This window comes from Mustela putorius, unplaced genomic scaffold (genome assembly GCF_011764305.1).
Source record: "Mustela putorius furo isolate JIRA1106 unplaced genomic scaffold, ASM1176430v1.1 tig00000738_pilon_pilon_pilon, whole genome shotgun sequence".
In the NCBI taxonomy this organism is placed as follows: domain Eukaryota; kingdom Metazoa; phylum Chordata; class Mammalia; order Carnivora; family Mustelidae; genus Mustela; species Mustela putorius.
In genome coordinates, this window is record NW_025421463.1 from 4,727,664 (window position 1) to 4,745,183 (window position 17,520).

Below are 17,520 nucleotides of genomic sequence, written 5' to 3' on the forward strand. Positions count from 1 at the left end.
ATGCTTCAAAAACCCCATCAAGAAAGTGATGAAAACAGAATGGGAGAATGTATTTATAAATCTTTTATCTGTTAAGGGTCTAATATCCAGAACATATAAAGACTGCCTACAACTCAATAATAGGCAAATAACCCTATTAAAAAATAGACAAAGGATTTGAATAGCCATTTGTCCAATGAAGATAAACAAGAGGCCAATAAATACATGAAAAGATGCTTAACAGCATTAATTACTAGGGAAATGGAAATCAAAACCACAGTGAGATACCACTTTATACCCACCAGGGTGGCCTTAGTCAAAAGGACAGCCAAGTGTTACAAGTTTATGGGAAAGTTGGAATCTTCATATTTTGCTGGTAGGAATATAAAACTGTTCAGCCACAGTAGAAAAGTTTGGTAGTTCCTCAAATTTTTGAACACTTATCATATGACCCAGAAATTCCAGTCCTAGAGAACTGAAAAATATATTCAAACAAAAATTTGTACACAAATACTCATAGCAACATTATTCATAAAGGAGAAAAGTGGAAACAACCCAAATCCGTCAACTGATGAATGGATAAACAAAATGCGGTGTGTCCATACAACAGAATATTATTCAACTGTAATACAGAATGGAGTTCTGATTTTGCAACGTGGATGGGTCTTGAAAGGAGCCAGTCACAAAAGAGCATGTATTATTTGATTCCATTTATATGAAATATCCAGAATAGAAAAATAGAGACAGAAAATTGACTAGTGGTTGCCAGGATGTGGGAGGAGGCAAGAATGGAAAGTAGCTGCTAATGGGTAGAGGTTTCTTTTGGGGGTAATAAAAATGGAGTTAGATAGTGGTGATAGTTGTACAACTATGAATGTCTTAAAAACCAGTGAGTTGTGGGGCACCTGGGTGGCTAAGTAGGTTAAACCTCTGCCTTTGACTCAGGTCATGGTCTCAGGGTCATGGGATCAAGCCCCGCATTGGGCTCTCTGCTCAGCGGGGAGCCTCCTTCTCCTTCTCTCTCTGCCTGCTTGTGATCTCTCTCTGTCAAATAAATGAATAAAATCTTTAATTAAATAAATCAATAAAAACCAGTGAGTTGTAAAGAGAAGAACCTGAAGGACACAGGTAAAAATACTGAGAAATAACTAGCCTTTAAATCAAGTTTGGGAAAGAAGAAAGACTTAAAGTTAATGAGCTATACATCCACCTCAAGAAGTTAGATAAAAGTATTAAAATGAGCCCAAAGAAAGGAAAAGGAAGGTAATAAAATGGGAAAAAATTACTGAAATGTTTTCAGTAATTATTTGTTGAGAGTGAAAATTTGATTATGAAAACAAAACAATATGTAATCCTATATTTTTGGTAAAATAATGATCCCTCCAACCCCTAAAATCTAGAAGTCATAGTACAATTATTGTTGACTCAAAGGTAAGGAAATCCTCTATATTTCAGTGACTCCCAAATCTACATTTGTATCCCAGAATCTCTGTATTTTCAGACAAGTATCTGGCTACCTGCTGGACAATTTTTTTTTTTTTTAAGATTTTGTTTATTTATTTGACAGAGACACAATGAGAGAGGGAACACCAGCAGGGGAAGCGGAAGCAGGAGAGGGAGAAGCAGGCCTCAAGACCCTGGGATTATGACTTGAGCAGAAGGCAGACGCCTAATGACTCAGCCACCCTGGCACCCCCCCTGCTGGACATTTTCTAATAGAAGTCTTGGAGGCACTTAAAATTCAGCTAATTGAAAGTCAAAATCATTATCTTCTGACTCAGAATTTCTCTTCATGCAGTGTTTACCTACAGTTTTGACTACACTATATCCCTGGGTGCCCTGCTTGAAGTTCCTCTTCTTCCTCTCCCCAAATATGTCTGATCAGTCACTAGAATGGTCCTTAATATACTTAGCAAAAAAACCCCTGTGACTTGATCCCTGCTTACCCCTCAAGACATTAATTCCACTCTTGATCTTGCTCTCTGTATTCTGACAACAATAGCCTTTGAATTTCCAGAAAGTTCAGCATCCTTCCAGACTTGCACTTACTTCCCCTTTCAGCATCCTGTTGTATATTCTTTTTTTTTCCTGTTGTATATTCTTTATGAACTATTTAGTATCCTTGTCATTAAAAAGCAAGTCTCTAATAAATTATTAGTTCTGAGGTGTAAATTATAGGCCACATTTGTTCTTAGAGTTAATTGCCTTTTAAAGAATTTCCTGATGAAGACAGTGACCGGCCCAAAGCTAGTTGATGTTTTCAGTTGCTTATGATGGTGGCATAATGCTAGTTGAAAGGGATATTAGAAGCAAATGTGGTGAATAATTGTTTGTTTATTTTTAAGATTTTATTTATTTGAGAGAGATAGAGCCCGAGCAGGGAGGAAAAGCAGGCTCCCCGCTGAGCAGGGATTCCCAGCAGGGGGGCTTGATCCCAGAACCCTGGGATCCTGACCTGAGCCAAAAGCAGGAGCTTTACCAACTGAGCCACCCAGGCGCCCCAATAATAGTTTGTTAACGATGTATGGTTTTCATATTTAATTGCATGTTTATAACAAAAGTTCTCAAACTCTTTGGTCTCAGGATTTCTTTATGCTCTTAAAAATTATCGCAGACTCTGGGTGCCTGGGTGGCTTAGTTGGTTGGGCGACTCCCTTCAGCTCAGGTCATGATCGTGGAGTCCCAGGATCGAGACCTGCATCAGGCTCCCAGCTCCATGGGGAGTCTGCTTCTCTCTCTGACCTTTTCCCTCTCATGCTGTCTCTCACTCTGTCTCTCAAATAAATAAAATCTTTAAAAAAAATTATCACACACTCTGAAGAGCTTTTTATTTATTGTTTATAATATTAAACCTGTTACATGTTAACATATATAACATTTATTAAAAAAGTATAATTTTCCCCAAAATAATAAGAAGAGTGACATTGTTTTATATTTTTGCAAACCTTTCTCATGTTTGACTTAAGATAGCTGGGGGGCCTGGGTGGCTCAGTGGGTTAAAGCCTCTGCCTTCGGCTCAGGTCATGATCCCAGGGTCCTGGGATCAGGCTCTCTGCTCGGCAGGGAGCCTGCTTCCTCCTCTCTCTGCTTGCCTCTCTCCCTGCTTGTAATCTCTGTCTGTCAAGTAAATAAAATCTTAAAATAAAACAAAAAAACTGACAAGAGTGTTTTTAAAAAAAAGAGAGAAGATAGCTGGATCCTTGTATCTGCTTCTGCATTCAGGCAGTTTCAGTATCACATATCATGTACCCTCTGGAAAACTTCATTACACTGCTGTGATAAAATGAGAAAGGAAAAGGCAAAAACTGTGATCGTATTCTTACGAAAATAGTTTTAATCCTGCAGATCCCTGCAAAGGGTTTGGAGACTTTCAAGGAGCCCCAAACCATACTTTGAGATTCTAGGCTATATGCTCTTGTATTCTGAGGTCTTTAAAAAGTGTATTTGCTTTTTCCCCACTTTAAAACTAACACATGCTTGTTTAAAAAAAAAAAAACAAAGTAATAATTATATGGAGAGTAAAAACAAGTACACTTTTATATGTTGAAGAGAAGAGTTACGTTAAAAGACTGAAAAAAGTTGAGAATAGTGAACAATAGAACTAGCAGGAGTCCAAGAACTCTGGCTTCTAACTCTGCGCTCCCCCCTCAGGCTTTGGGCAGACCTCTTCACTACCCTGGCTCAGACTCCTTAGTTCTCAGGTGAAGGGTGTCCCCTGCAAGATGTTTTTTTTGTTTGTTTTTTTGTTTGTTTTTTAAGATTTTATTTGTTTGACAGAGAGAGAGAGATCACAAATAGGCAGAGAAGGAAGCCTACTTGGGGGAAGCAGGGTCCCCGCCAAGCTGAGAGCCCAATGCGGGGCTTGATCTCAGGACCCTGAGATCATGACCTGAGCCTAAGGCAGAGGCTTAACCCACTGAGCTACCCAGGTGCCCCACAAGATGATTTCTGAAGACTTTTCTAGCTTCAGGTGCCAGTGTGGTATAGCAATTAATTCATTTCCTAAGACCTAATGGTTAAATGTCAGAGGGGGATGGTAGAAAATTGTGACTAAAAATGTTTGTTTTTGGTGAGACACCAGAAGGTTGTTTCTCTGGAAATGGATTCTTTTAAATTTTAATTAATGTCAGCAGTAGAACTCCCACTCAATTCTGTGGGACTCAAAATAATGGATTTATTTTTATGTCTCTCTGGCACAACAGTATTGTACATTGTGGTTATCTTCTCGGTATTTCGTGCCTTCTAATTTTATGTAAGTGAACAGACAGTCCTAGAGGAAAAAAAGCACTGAGTATTTATGAAAGAGGAATTTAATTCAGATTCTAAAAAGTCATGTGCTTATATAGCTTAGCATAAGACTCGCATATATAATAAATATTTTCCTTCAGGTAACAGCTGCTTATGAAAAGGAAAGCAGTCATCTGTGTGTTTGCTTGGTGAGGAGACAAATATAGCAAGTTCCCAATGTACAGAACAGCTATGTTCCAAATTTATCTTTAGCATTTTGAATAAATTTTTTCATGGATATTAAGTTTATTTGTAGGTGCATATAGTCATACATTAATTAACAAGTTTAGGCCTTATGCTATGCCTGGCTCTATACTGAGTTTCCAGACTAGTACACAAAAAAAATTTTGATGCATTAAATAGGTCCCATATTAGTACCTTTTATTCTTTCTCAGTAATATTTAGTATTATATTAGTAAAATTTTTTTAAGGTTTTAATTACAACAGTGGTTAAGTGTGTGGTCTCTGGAGCCAAGTTGCTGGTTTTCAAATACTAATTCTGCCACTTGCAAAGAGTAACTTTAGTAAAGTTACAAAACCTCTCAGTATCTTTTTCCTCATATGTAAAATGAAGAAAATACCAGTACTTAATCTCATCAGGTTGTTGTGAGGATTAATTTTTTTTTTAACTGTGTTATTCCCATAATGTAAACTTAACCATTTTAAAGAATACAGTTCAGGGGCACCTGACTGGCTCAGTCCGAGTAAGTTCAAGTCCCGTGTTGGGTGTAAAGCTAACTGAAAAACCAAAGCAAACAAACAAAAAAAACCCACAAAACTTTAAAGTGTACGGTTCAGCAGTACTTAATGCATTCACAATGTCTCATTCCATAATATTTTGAGTGGATAAACTATACAGTATATACATACAATCAAATATTAGCCATAAAAAGGAATGAAGTACTGATAAATGCTCCAAGGTTGGTACACACAAGAGGTCACACTTCGCACGATTGTTTTTATATGAAATAAATGAGAATGGATACATCCATAGAGACAGAAAGCAGATTAGTGGTTGTCAGGGCTGAGTGGAGGGGGAAGTGGGACGTGCTTGCTTGTCTTTTGAGGTGATGAAAATATGTTGGGATTTGATAGAATTGGTGGTTGCACAGCACCGTGAATATACCAATGGCACTGAATGATACTTTTTTTTTTAAAGATTTTTTTATTTATTTGACAGACAGAGATCACAAGTAGAGAGGCAGGCAGCGAGAGAGGAGGAAGCAGGCTCCCCACGGAGCAGAGAGCCCAATGTGGGGCTCTATCCCAGGACCCTGGGGGTCATGACCTGAGCCGAAGGCAAAGGCTTTAACCTACTGAGCCACCCAGGTGCCCTGAATGGTACTTTTAAATGGTTAATTTAGGATATGTGAATTCCACTTCAATCTAAAAATAATAAAGCTGCTTGATCACTTAGATTGGCAAAAATACTCTTAGACAACCAAAGCCAAAGAGTCTGCTTAATCCTATGGGTTCCTGCTTTTTCTGGCCTCAGTAGATTTCCCTTACTATCCTGTGAGCTCAGCGAGGTATTTTGCAGCATGTTGTTTAGGCCATCATATTGTTGCAAACTGAAACTCTCATTTCACCCTTAATTTTTGTTTTTTAAGATTCTTATTTATTTTAGAGAGCAAGAATATGAACAGGGAGAGGATGGACAGGGTGGGAGCAAGAGGGGGAAAGAATTTCAAGCAGACTGTGCCCTGGTGTGGATCCTGACAGGGCTCAATCTCAGGACCCTGGGATGGTGAAACCCGAGCTGGCCTGAGCCCAAACCAAGAGTCAGATGCTTAACCGACTTAGCCACCCAGGTCCCCCTACATGATACTTCAACCTATAAACCTTTTCTGTCATTATTAGTGATTGGAACGGGGAGGAGGCAATGCTGAGTTTTGAGTCACCATCTTGATCCAGTCTTTCCAGTACTAATAAATTTTTTTTTTTAGATTTTTTAAAAAAATTTATTTGACACAGAGAGAGAGATCACAAGTAGGCAGAGAGGTAGGCAGAGAGAGAAGGGGAAGCAGTTTCCCTGTTGAGCAGAGAGCCTGATGCAGGGCTCGATCCCAGGACCCCGAGATTATGACCTGAGCCGATGGCAGAGGCTTTAACTCACTGAGCCACCCAGGCACCCCCAGTACTAATAAATTTTAAAAAGTTAGTTAATTTTACTGATTTGAACTTTATGCTAGTCCTTGAGGAGGTAATAGACCATTGAATTCTTAGTAATGACTGTTCTTTTTAGCTTGGCATACCATGTACTTCACTTAAAAATTTCAAGGTACGTAGGCAGGTTTTTCTAACTTGGGAAACTTCAGGTATATCTTTAAAGCTGGCAAGGAAGAGGGACGGAAATGGTCCAATTGTTTGAAAAAGTAGTTTCCAGACAGGGCTTTCTTGCCTAGAGATGCCCTGTTTATGCAGTACCCTACATGGATTTGTAGTACCATGCTGTGGGGGAAAAAAGCCACAGCCTTCATAACCCAATAAACATTCTCCAGCTTCCCAGTCCCCATTTTTCTTAGAAATTGCCAGTGACATGAGCAAGAGTGCTGGAAGCATAGGTCTGTAGACTGTAAGACTTTGTGGTCCAGTGTTTCTTGAGACATTAGATATTATCTAGTCCTTATTAGAAAGAACATTGGTGCTGGGAGTCATCAAAAAAAAAAAAGCATAAATAACTGAATAGGTAACTTGAATAAACATTTTATTAAGGATTGATGTTCTACAAAGAGACAGTAAATATTTTTAAAATCTAGTAGAGGAGCTATAAGCAAGTGTTGTGGGAACACAGAGGAACGAACATAGATGGGCAACGGGTGGTAACATTCAATCTGAGTTTTGAAGAATACTTTACAGGACAGTACAGTGTTCTCCATTGTCAAGCAGGCTGACCTATTTAAATAGATAAGAGACCTGACAAATGTTTCTTATCCATAAGGTTGACCTAATTTCCAGTTGTTATCATGATTAAAATATTATATATAACCATTATTAGATTAGTATCCTAAAACTTGGATCTTATGCCTGAGAATATATACTAGTGGGTCTCCATCTGGGTTGAGACCATAAACCCACCTGAAGATTTCATCCCAAACTGTGGTTTTTATCTGTCATAGGATTTTGAAAAGATTTTATTTATTTATTTATTTATTTATCTATTTATTTAATTTACTTAAAAAACCTGGGGGCGTGCAGAGGGAGAGGGAGAAGCAGGATCCCCACTGAACAGGGACCTCCTCCCAACCCCTCAATATGAGGCTCCATCCCAGGACCCTGGAATCATAACCTCCACCAAAGGCAGACACTTAACCGACTGAGCCATCCAGGCACCCCTATCTGTTGTAGGATTTCTTGAATGGAAAGACTAGTTTGGGCCTCTGTCCCTGATATTTTTTTTGTCATTGTGTTACTCTGGATGAACAGATGGAATATTGAGCCAAGATTGTCCCTATTTTACTTAAAACACAAGCAAACAAAACTGTTTTAAAGAGCAATATGATTTGTATACTTCCTTTACTTTGTGGTAAGTATATCGATTAAGCCAAGAGAATAGAAGTATGTATCTGTTTGATTACTGGATATTTTGGTGTGTAGGATTATCAGAGAGAGCATAGGAGCAGCAACTGACCTATAAAAGATTAAAAATCCATTTATCTGCTATCTTCTACTTATGTCCTGGGTTGTAAACCCCTAAGTTTGTCCTCTCCAGGCAACCTCTTCATTTTCTTTTTCAGTATGAGAGAGAGATTCTTTCTAGAAAATAAAATACTTCCATTTAAGTATAAAACTATAGAACTTGAGCAGTAATAATTCCAATATTGTATATGTCTGTTCACTGAAAGTATGATTTGACTCCTTGTTAATAATGAACTTTTATTCACTTGAAAGTTGTGGCTTTTTGTTTTTAATGGAACCGTAATTGCTAAAGGCTTTTCAAACTTTTCAGGGAAGTGTGACAGCAATGACAGTATTTTTCCCCTTGGATACAGCTCGACTCCGACTTCAAGGTGAGTATCTTTTGTAGGCATCATAGTTTTTTCATTTGGTGTCAAGAAGCAAACATATTTTTCTCATAAGTTCTAAGTTAACGTAAGGATAGCTGTTTTGCAGGGAGCCTGCTTCTCCCTCTGCCTCTGTCTGCCATTCTGTCTGCCTGTGCTCGCTCTCTCTCTCTCTCTCTCTGATAAATAAATAAAATCTTTAAAAAAAAAAAAAAGGATAGCTGTTTTGTTAACAATCTATCCTTGTCCATTTCCACTGACTTTACATCCTTGCTGTTTCCCAGTTAACAGAGAGATGTTCATGGATGAGTCGTAGTCTCAGCCACTCTTATCTGAAAAAACCTGAGTGGGTTTGCATTAATAATTTTGAATCATTACAGTTATTTCTAATAAACAATATGAGTTTTTTTTTAAGATTTTATTTATTTATTTGACAGAGAGGGAGATCACAAGTAGGCAGAGAGACAGGCAGAGAGAGAGGGGAAGCAGGCTCCCTGCTGAGCAGAGAGCCTGATGCGGGACTCGATCCCAGAACCCTGAGATCATGACCTGAGCCGAAGGCAGCGGCTTAACCCACTGAGCCACCCAGGCGCCCAACGATATGAGTTTTTAAAAAAGATTTTATTCATTTATTTGATAGAAGGAGAAAGATCAAGCACAGTGAGGGGGAGGGGCACAGAGAGAGGGAGAAGCAGACTCCCCACTGATCAGGGAGCCTGATATGGGGCCGGTCCCAGCTTAGATCATGACCTGAGCCCAAGGCAGACACTTAACCGACTGAGCCACTCAGGAACTCTGATTTTTTTTTTTTTTAAAGTAATCTCTATATACAACATTGGGCTCAAATTTACAACCCCAAGATCAAGAGTTGCATGCTCTACCAAGTAAGCCAACTGGTGCCTGCACAATATGACATTTTTAAGGCACAATGTACAGAGTTTTTGCTGGGGGTAGATCTTCTCAAAAGAGAGCAAAGAATAGAGACAGTGGATCCAAACACCCATTGTCACTGCTAAGTTGGACATGTAGACCTAGACCTAGTTTGCCTCTTTTGAGTTATAGGACTAGGCAACTATAATTCGTGCTTGCTTATTCCCTAGTATTTTCAACTTGAAATTATAAACCTATGCTAGAACTTATGTGAAGAGATAAGAATAAGATTAGCTTTGAATAAACTAATTCAATGTAATTTAATGTTAAAACCCTTTATAGCTATCATTATCAATCAATTTTAGAGTTTTGTGATAGGTTTTTTCATATGACTCAAAATATATAAAATGATGTGCACTATAGTGGAAAATCTCACTCTGATCTGCCCGTTTTCCCTTCTCTGCAGATAATGTCTTTATTAGTCTTTCAAATAGTCATGCAGAATTTCATTACGGAATAACAAGCAAATAAGAATATAGAAGATTTCTCCCGTCCTTCCACAAAAAAAAAAAAGCATATTTGTCACATTTTTCTGTGCCATACATTTTTTACTTAACAGCATATTTTGGATGCTTTCCAAATCAGTGCTTTGAGAGCTTCTTCGTCCTTCTAGCTGTAGCATGATTTCATAGTGTAAATGCTCCAGAACCTGTTTCCCCTTCCCCTATTGTAGATTCTTGGATCTTTTCTTCTATCTCTCTCTCTCTCTTTTTAAGATTTTATTTATTTAGAGGCGCCTGGTTGGTTCAGTGGGTTAAAGCATCTGCCTTCGGCTCAGGTGATGATCTCAGGGTCCTGGGATCGAGCCCCGAGTTGGGCTCTCTGCTCAGTGGGCAGCTTGTTCCCCTATCCCACTGCCTGCCTCTCTTCCTACTTGTGATCTCTGTCTGTCAAATAAATAAATAAAATCTTTTTTTTTTAATTTTTTAAATTAAAAAAAAATTTTTTTAAGATTTTTTTTAAAAGATTTTATTTATTTATTTGAGAAAGAGACAGAGCGTGTGATCAGGGGGAGGAGCAGAGGGAGAGGGACAAGCAGACTCCATGCAGAATGTGGAGCCCCATGTGGGGCCTGATTCTACCACCCCAAGATCACAGCACTGGCTGAAACCAAGACCTGGATGCCCAACTGACTGAGCCACCCAGGTACCCCTCTTCTCTTTTGTAGAATTGTTTCTGTAGTTCTATGGGATAAATTCCCAGAAGGGAGATTGCTGGATCAAAGGGTAAGCCTGTTTGTAATTTTGATAGCGATGGCCAGATTGCCTTCTGTAGGAGTTTCCTTTCACCATCCCACAAACCGTATAGGTATCAATTTTAATTCTTAGGATATTGTTCTATTTCCACATTTTTATGTTTTCAAAATGTTCTCCAAGCGTGGGTAGGAAATGTGAAGTTAATTGAGGTTTTGTGATTTTTCAGTGAGAATGCCAAGAAAAGCAGAGCTCTCATCCTTTTTTTAGTTTTAAGTAAGTTCTACGCCCAAGGTGGGGCTCAAACTTATGACCCTGATATCAAGAGTCACATGTTCTACCAACTGAGCCAGCCAGTCACCCCAGTTCTCATCCTTCTGAGACCTTTATTTTTTAGAAAGAGAACAAATATTTTAGAAATAGAACAACAACAACAACAACAAAAATAGAACAAAAGCCTAAAACTTTGAAAACCTGAGGTGGTTTTTTTTTTTTTTTTAAAGATTTTATTTATTTATTTATTTGAGAGAGAGACAGTGAGAGAGAACATGAGAGGCGAGAAGGTCAGAGAGAGAAGTAGACTCCCCATAGAGCCGGGAGCCCGATGCGGGACTCGATCCTTGGGACTCCAGGATTGTGACCTGAGCCGAAGGCAGTTGTCTAACCAACTGAGCTACCCAGGAGCCCGAAAACCTGAGTTTTAATCGTGGCTCTGCTGCCAGCTACATGTGTCCTTCACATCTTTTGTGTCTGGCCTCTCCACTAACAGGGAGATGGTAATTAGTTTCCTCTTTATGTTATAAGATGTTAAGATAAAAATGGGAATATGTAACTCTGAAAAAAAAAAACCCTCAAAACAAGAAAGCCTTATAAAATACAAGATTCCTGTCACACTTTTGCTTTGGGAATTAGGCATTGAATTAAAATGGTTTGTGGTTCATGAATAACAGATGAGACCCAAGGAAACCACAGTTGGGAATTTAGCAATAGGAACAAGGAGGATTGGTGAGTTCTGAGGCAAGTTAGGGAGCTCAAATAATAGGGTGGGAGATTGCTCAGGTGAGGTAAATGGCATTTCAGCGAAACTTGTCGATGCTGAAGATAATAATTCTCAAAGGATTTAGTTAAAATGTATATTCTTTTATCTTATAGTTGATGAGAAAAGAAAGTCCAAAACTACACACATGGTGCTCCTGGAGATCATTAAGGAAGAAGGCCTGTGAGTACCACCTTGCCCATCTTTGCTAGACAAAGCAGCCCTTTAGGAGATTGCTGGGCTCCTAGCACACCTGTCCTCAACTCTCTTTCCATTCTTGTAGCCTTACAGTAGTTGTGAATCTGTAATTGCCTGACTTGTAAGTACATAATTGTTTTCATCTCCTTAAAGTTTTGTAGTTGGACATTTTGGTTCTTGATCATAGAGTCTTCCATGAAACCAATGCTTTGTTTTACGTTTTAGTGTTTTTTTACAGTGAGCCGAAGTTGTTGTTTAGTTCATTCCTATCAGATGCCTTCAGATTATGTACTTTTTTTTTTAACTTTTTATTTGGAAATAATTTCAAGTTCACAAAAAGTTACAAAACTAAAAATACTACAAAGAATATCAATATATGTTTTACCCAGAGCCACCTACTATATTAACACTTTTTCCCATTTATTTTCCCGGTTGCGCTGATATTTTCTCCCTGCTTTCTCTCTCCCTTCCCTTCTGTCTTTATTACACACACACACACCACACAAACTTTTTTCAGAATTATTTAAGAGTAAGTTACACACCATACATCAAAGCCTTTTACCCCTATGATGTTGACATTTTTAAAGAATATAGCCCCCCTTCTTTTAAATAAAATGTTTCTCATTTTAAGTTTGCCTCATGTTTCTTTATGATTAGACTGAGGGCTCTGCATTCTTGACCAGAGTCATGCATAGGTGATATTGTGTCCTTAGGCTCTCACATCTGGAATCACATATTGTCCACCTGCCCTCATTGGTTAGTTATGATTTCTCAGATTCACGTTAACCACTGAATTATTTAAATTTTCCTCTCTTGCATCTATCAGTGGTCTATGAAGACAAACTTTATTTAGTATTAGTATAGACCTAGAAATTCCTGGTTTTTTTGGTCGTTTACAGTTGATTACCATACTGTATTATGTTGGTGTTGAAACTGTCCTGAGTGGGACCCCCGTCAGCCTGCTTCCTGTGCCCTAATAACATGCTCCCATCACTTTTTTTTTTTACACTTATTATGTCTGTATTTACTTCATTTTTAAATGTTGTTACCTTGTAATAAAATGTGAATGGTGCTATATTAACTAATAGCCATGCAGAAATTATCTCTAATTTTATACAGTAATTATGAAAGGAAATCAAGGGGAGGAAACCAGGAAAATCAGTCATTGAAAGTGTATTGTTTCTTTGGTATCATTAATGGTAGAAAAGATTTCTTGGTTTGGGCTTCTTTCAGAATATGAGATATATGTACAGTTTGGAGTATGTTGTAGTGTAGGAATGAACTTGGAGAATATCTGAATCATGATCACCCTTTTCTAGAACTTTGCCCCTTTCCACTAGCTTTTGTCCAGCATCTTTACATTGCTTATTGTGTTTTTCCTCTAGCCTGGCACCATATCGAGGGTGGTTTCCAGTTATCTCCAGTCTCTGCTGCTCCAATTTTGTCTATTTCTACACTTTTAATAGTCTCAAAGCAGTCTGGGTCAAAGGTCAACGTTCTACTACTGGAAAAGATCTAGTAGTTGGATTTGTTGCAGGTAACAAAGTTTTCTGAATATAAAGTTTTTTATATTTTAATGTTTATCTTGTGGTTCATATATTCTCTAAGATGTCGTTTTAGCACAAAATAATGCTACAAAGAATATAATTAATTTTCTGACTTGGCTCTACGTGTGTGTGTGTGTTTGGTAAAAACAAACAACATATAATTTACTATTTTAATGATTTTTAAGTGTATACTTCAATAGTGAGTTTATTTACATTATTGTGAAACAAATCTCCAGAACATTTTCATCTTATAAATGTGAAACTCTATAACCATTAGACAACAACACCCCCTTACCCCCTTCTCCAGCCCCATTCTTTCTGTTTCTATAAATCTGACTACTGTAGATGTCTTATGTAACTGGAATTATACAGCATTTGTCTTTTTGGAACTGGCTCATTTCATTCAGCATGTCTTCAAGGTTCATTCATGTTGTAGGATGTAGCAGGATTTCTATTTTTTTTTTTTAAGACTAAATAATATTTTCTTGTATGTATATAATAAATAATATTTACTTGTATGTATATACCATTTTGTTTATCCATTCATCTAATGATGGGCATTTAGGTTGTTTCTAACTCTTGGATACTTTGAATAGTTGCTATTATGAACATGGGTTGTGCAGATATATCTCTTCAAGTCCCTGCTTTCAGTTCTTTTGGATATATACCTAGAAGTGAGATTGCAGGATCATATATTAGGGGTTTTTTTTGTGTGTTTTTTGCTTTTTGTTCGTTTTTGTTTTGGGTTTTTTTTCCTCATAAGGAACTACCATACTCTTTTCCATAGCAGTTATGGCAGGGGTTTTTAATTCTCCACATCCTTACCAGCTCTTGTTACTTCCTGGGTGTTTTTGCTTTAATAGTAGCCATCCCAGTGATAGTGTGAGGTGATAGTTCACTGTGGTTTGATTTGCATTTCTCTGATGAGTAGTGATGTTGAGCATCTTTTCATATGCTTATTGGCCACTTGTATATCATCTTTGGAGAAATGTCTGTTCAAGTCCTTTGCCTTTAAATTAGTTATTTGATATTTTGTCATTGAGCTGTAGGTATTTTTTTATATATTCTGGATATTAGCCCCTTATGAGATATATGATTTCCAGGTATGTTCTCCCATTCTCCATTGCCTTTTACTCTGTTGGTTATGTCCTTTGGTGCTTAAAAATTTTAAGTTTGGTGTTTGTGCCATTTGTCTATTTTTGCTTTTCTGCCTGTGCTTTTGGTGTCACATCCAAAAAGTCATTGCTGTGTCTAATGACATGAAAACATTTTCTTTTTTTTTTTTTTTTTAAGATTTTATTTATTTATCAGAGAGAGAGAGGGGGAGAGAGCAAGCACAGGCAGACAGAATGGCAGGCAGAGGCAGAGGGAGAAGCAGGCTCCCTGCTGAGCAAGGAGCCCGATGTGGGACTCGATCCCAGGACGCTGGGATCATGACCTGAGCCGAAGGCAGCCGTTTAACCAACTGAGCCACCCAGGCGTCCCGACATGAAAACATTTTCTGCTCTGTTTTCTTCTAGGAGTTTTATACTTTTAGGTCTTATGTTTGGATCTTTAATCCATTTAGCATAATTTTTAAAATTTTTCCATTTAGAATAAATTTTTATATGTGGTGTAAGATACAGATCCAACTTCATTCTTTTTTGTGCGTAGGTATCCAGTTTTCCTAGTACCATTTGATGATATTTTCCTTTCCCTGTTGAGTGGTCCTGACACCCTTGTGGAAGATCATTGACCATAGACACAAAAAGGTTTATTTCTGAGCTAGCCTGGCTTATTTTTGTCTTTTAATCCAGAGAAGATTGTTTTATCCATGTTTAGCAGCGTCCCAGAACTTATGGAGCTTAAAGTCTCTCTCTTTTTGAAGATTTTATTTATTTATTTACAGAGAGAGAGAACACGCAAGTGGGGGTTGGGAGGGGTGAGGGAGAGAGAGAATCCCAAGCTGACTCCATGCTAAGTGGGGAACCTGATAGGAGGGCTCAATCTCACGACCCTGAGATCATGGCCTGAGCCAAAATCAAGAGTCACACGCTTAACCAACTGAGCTACGCAGGCACCCCGAGTCTCTTTAAAAAAAAAAAAAAAGGATTACAATAAATTTTTTTTTTAAGATTTTATTAATTATTAGAGAGAGAGCACAAGCAGAGGAGTGGCAAAAGGAGCGAGAGAAGTGGGCTTCCCGCTGAGCAGGGCACCCTATGTGGGGCTCAGTCTCAGGCCTCTGAGATCATGACCTGAGCTGAAGGTAGACAGTTAACCAGCTGAGCCACCCAGGCACCCCTAAATTAATTGATTTAACTATTATACTTTTAGTATTCTGTTTTGTGGAATCAATTTTTGGTATATTCTTTGAAAAATTAGTACTTTGGGAGCCGTATATTTGAATAATGTAAATGTCCATTTGAAATTTAAATGATTTAATTGAAAAATAGTTACCAGGCCAAGAGTACTCGTGCCCTACAAGTTTTCCTCTTTACCACTATGAGGCCATTGATGTTTTTTGGCTTGGTCTCTGAGGTTTTCTTCTGCTTAATACTCTCATTTTGGTTTTAAGCTCATTAAGATCTAATTAACTTTCACCTGTACCAAGCTTTTTTTTAATTGAGATATAATTGACATATAACATTATATTAGTTTCAGGTGTACAACATAAGGATTTAGTATTTGTATATATTGCAAAATGATAGTTAACATCCATCACCACACAATTAAATTTTTTTTCCTTGTGGTGAGAACTTTTTCTTAAGATTTTATTTTTAAGTAATCTCTACACCCAATGTGGGTCTTGAACCCACAACCCTGGAGATCAAGAGTCACATGCTCCACCAACTGAACCAGCCAGGCGCCCCTGTGGTGAGAACTTTGAAGATCTACTCTCTTAGCAACTTTCAAATACACAATAATCACTATGCTATTCTTAGTGACTTACTTGATTTGATTTTTGATTTGATATTATTTGATATTAATGACTTATTTATTTTATAATAAAAGTGTGTCTTGGGGCGCCTGGGTGGCTCAGTGGGTTGGGCCGCTGCCTTCGGCTCAGGTCATGATCTCAGGGTCCTGGGATCGAGTCCCGCATCGGGCTCTCTGCTCAGCAGGGAGCCTGCTTCCTTCTCTCTCTCTGCCTGCCTCTCAGTGTACTTGTAATTTCTCTCTGTCAAATAAATAAATAAAATCTTAAAAAAATAAAAAAAAATAAAAAATATATATATAATAAAAGTGTGTCCCTTTTGACCACCCACCAAGCCAACTTTTTCATAGCGTATAACACACAGGATTTCATTCTCTGAAGAAATGAATAAAGATTTGTAAGTAAATAACTCAGGATAGAAATCCAGGAGTCATCATAGCATAGTGCTCTCTTACCCTCCACAGTCGTTTGATCATCAAGGACCATCAGTCTCAGGGATGCCTGGCTGGCTCAGTCAGTAGAGCATGTGACAATTGGTCTCTGGGTTGAGTGTTTGAGTCCTTTTTTGGGCATAGAGATTACTTTTAAAAAAAGGAACCATCATCAGTCTGTCTCCTAAGTATCTCTAGAATCTATTTCTTCTTTTCCATATCCATAGCCATTTCTGTTGTTGCTTCTGAAGTCTTCCTTAACTTACCTACTTCGCATAATTCTGCCCAGCTTCCTTTCTGGAAGAATAGAATAACTTTTCTTTTCTTTCTTTCTTTTTTTTTTAAATTAACATATAATGTATTATTTGCCCCAGGGGAACAGGTCTGTGAATCATTAGGCTTACACACTTCACAGCACTCATCATACCCTCCCCAATGTCCATAACCCAACTACCCTCTCCCTACCCCCATGCCCCCGGCAACCTTCAGTTTGTTTTGTGAGATTAAGAGTGTTTTATGGTTTGTCTCCCCCCGGATCCCATCTTGGTTCATTTTTTCTTTCCGTACTCCCCAAATCCCCCACTGTGCCTCTCGAATTCCTCATATCAGGGAGATCATATGATAATTGTCTTAGAATAACCTTTCTAACAGTATCATAACTCAAAGAATTCAAGCTTGAGATTTGTTCACCTGGCAAAAAAATCAGAATAAATCCAAGGTTATCCTGTACAGAAGGAACCTTCTTTTTTACATAATTGCAACAAATGGCACTCTAGTATTATCTTGAATACCTGAGACCAAGTATTTGTAATATTTTGATTTTAATACATTTTAGATTACTGTAGTTTTATGTATTGACATTTAAAAGGTTATGACTCACTATCAAGGACTAACTCAGTAACTTTCCATGAAACTACTAATTCATGAAATATATGATGAAATCTTTTTTAATTTAATTATTTATTGAATTTTTATTAACATAATGTATTATTTGTTTC

At 37.8% G+C, this 17,520-nt stretch overlaps 1 protein-coding gene across 2 annotated transcripts in view; it reads left to right on the plus strand.

The window, feature by feature from the left end:
* The window catches only part of SLC25A17 (solute carrier family 25 member 17), a 41,399-nt gene that overhangs the window by 12,225 nt on the left and 11,654 nt on the right, over window positions 1–17,520 (plus strand). Inside the window, exons 1-4 of one of the 2 annotated variants that reach the window (XM_045083800.1) lie at window positions 7,902–7,978; window positions 8,216–8,276; window positions 11,546–11,612; window positions 13,013–13,164. In XM_045083800.1, the coding sequence (XP_044939735.1) occupies window positions 8,231–8,276; window positions 11,546–11,612; window positions 13,013–13,164 (265 nt within the window). In that variant the 5' untranslated portion in view covers window positions 7,902–7,978; window positions 8,216–8,230. Of the gene's footprint in view, window positions 1–7,901; window positions 7,979–8,215; window positions 8,277–11,545; window positions 11,613–13,012; window positions 13,165–17,520 lie in introns of those variants that run through there. The other variant, XM_004771270.3, reaches the window with a different exon arrangement.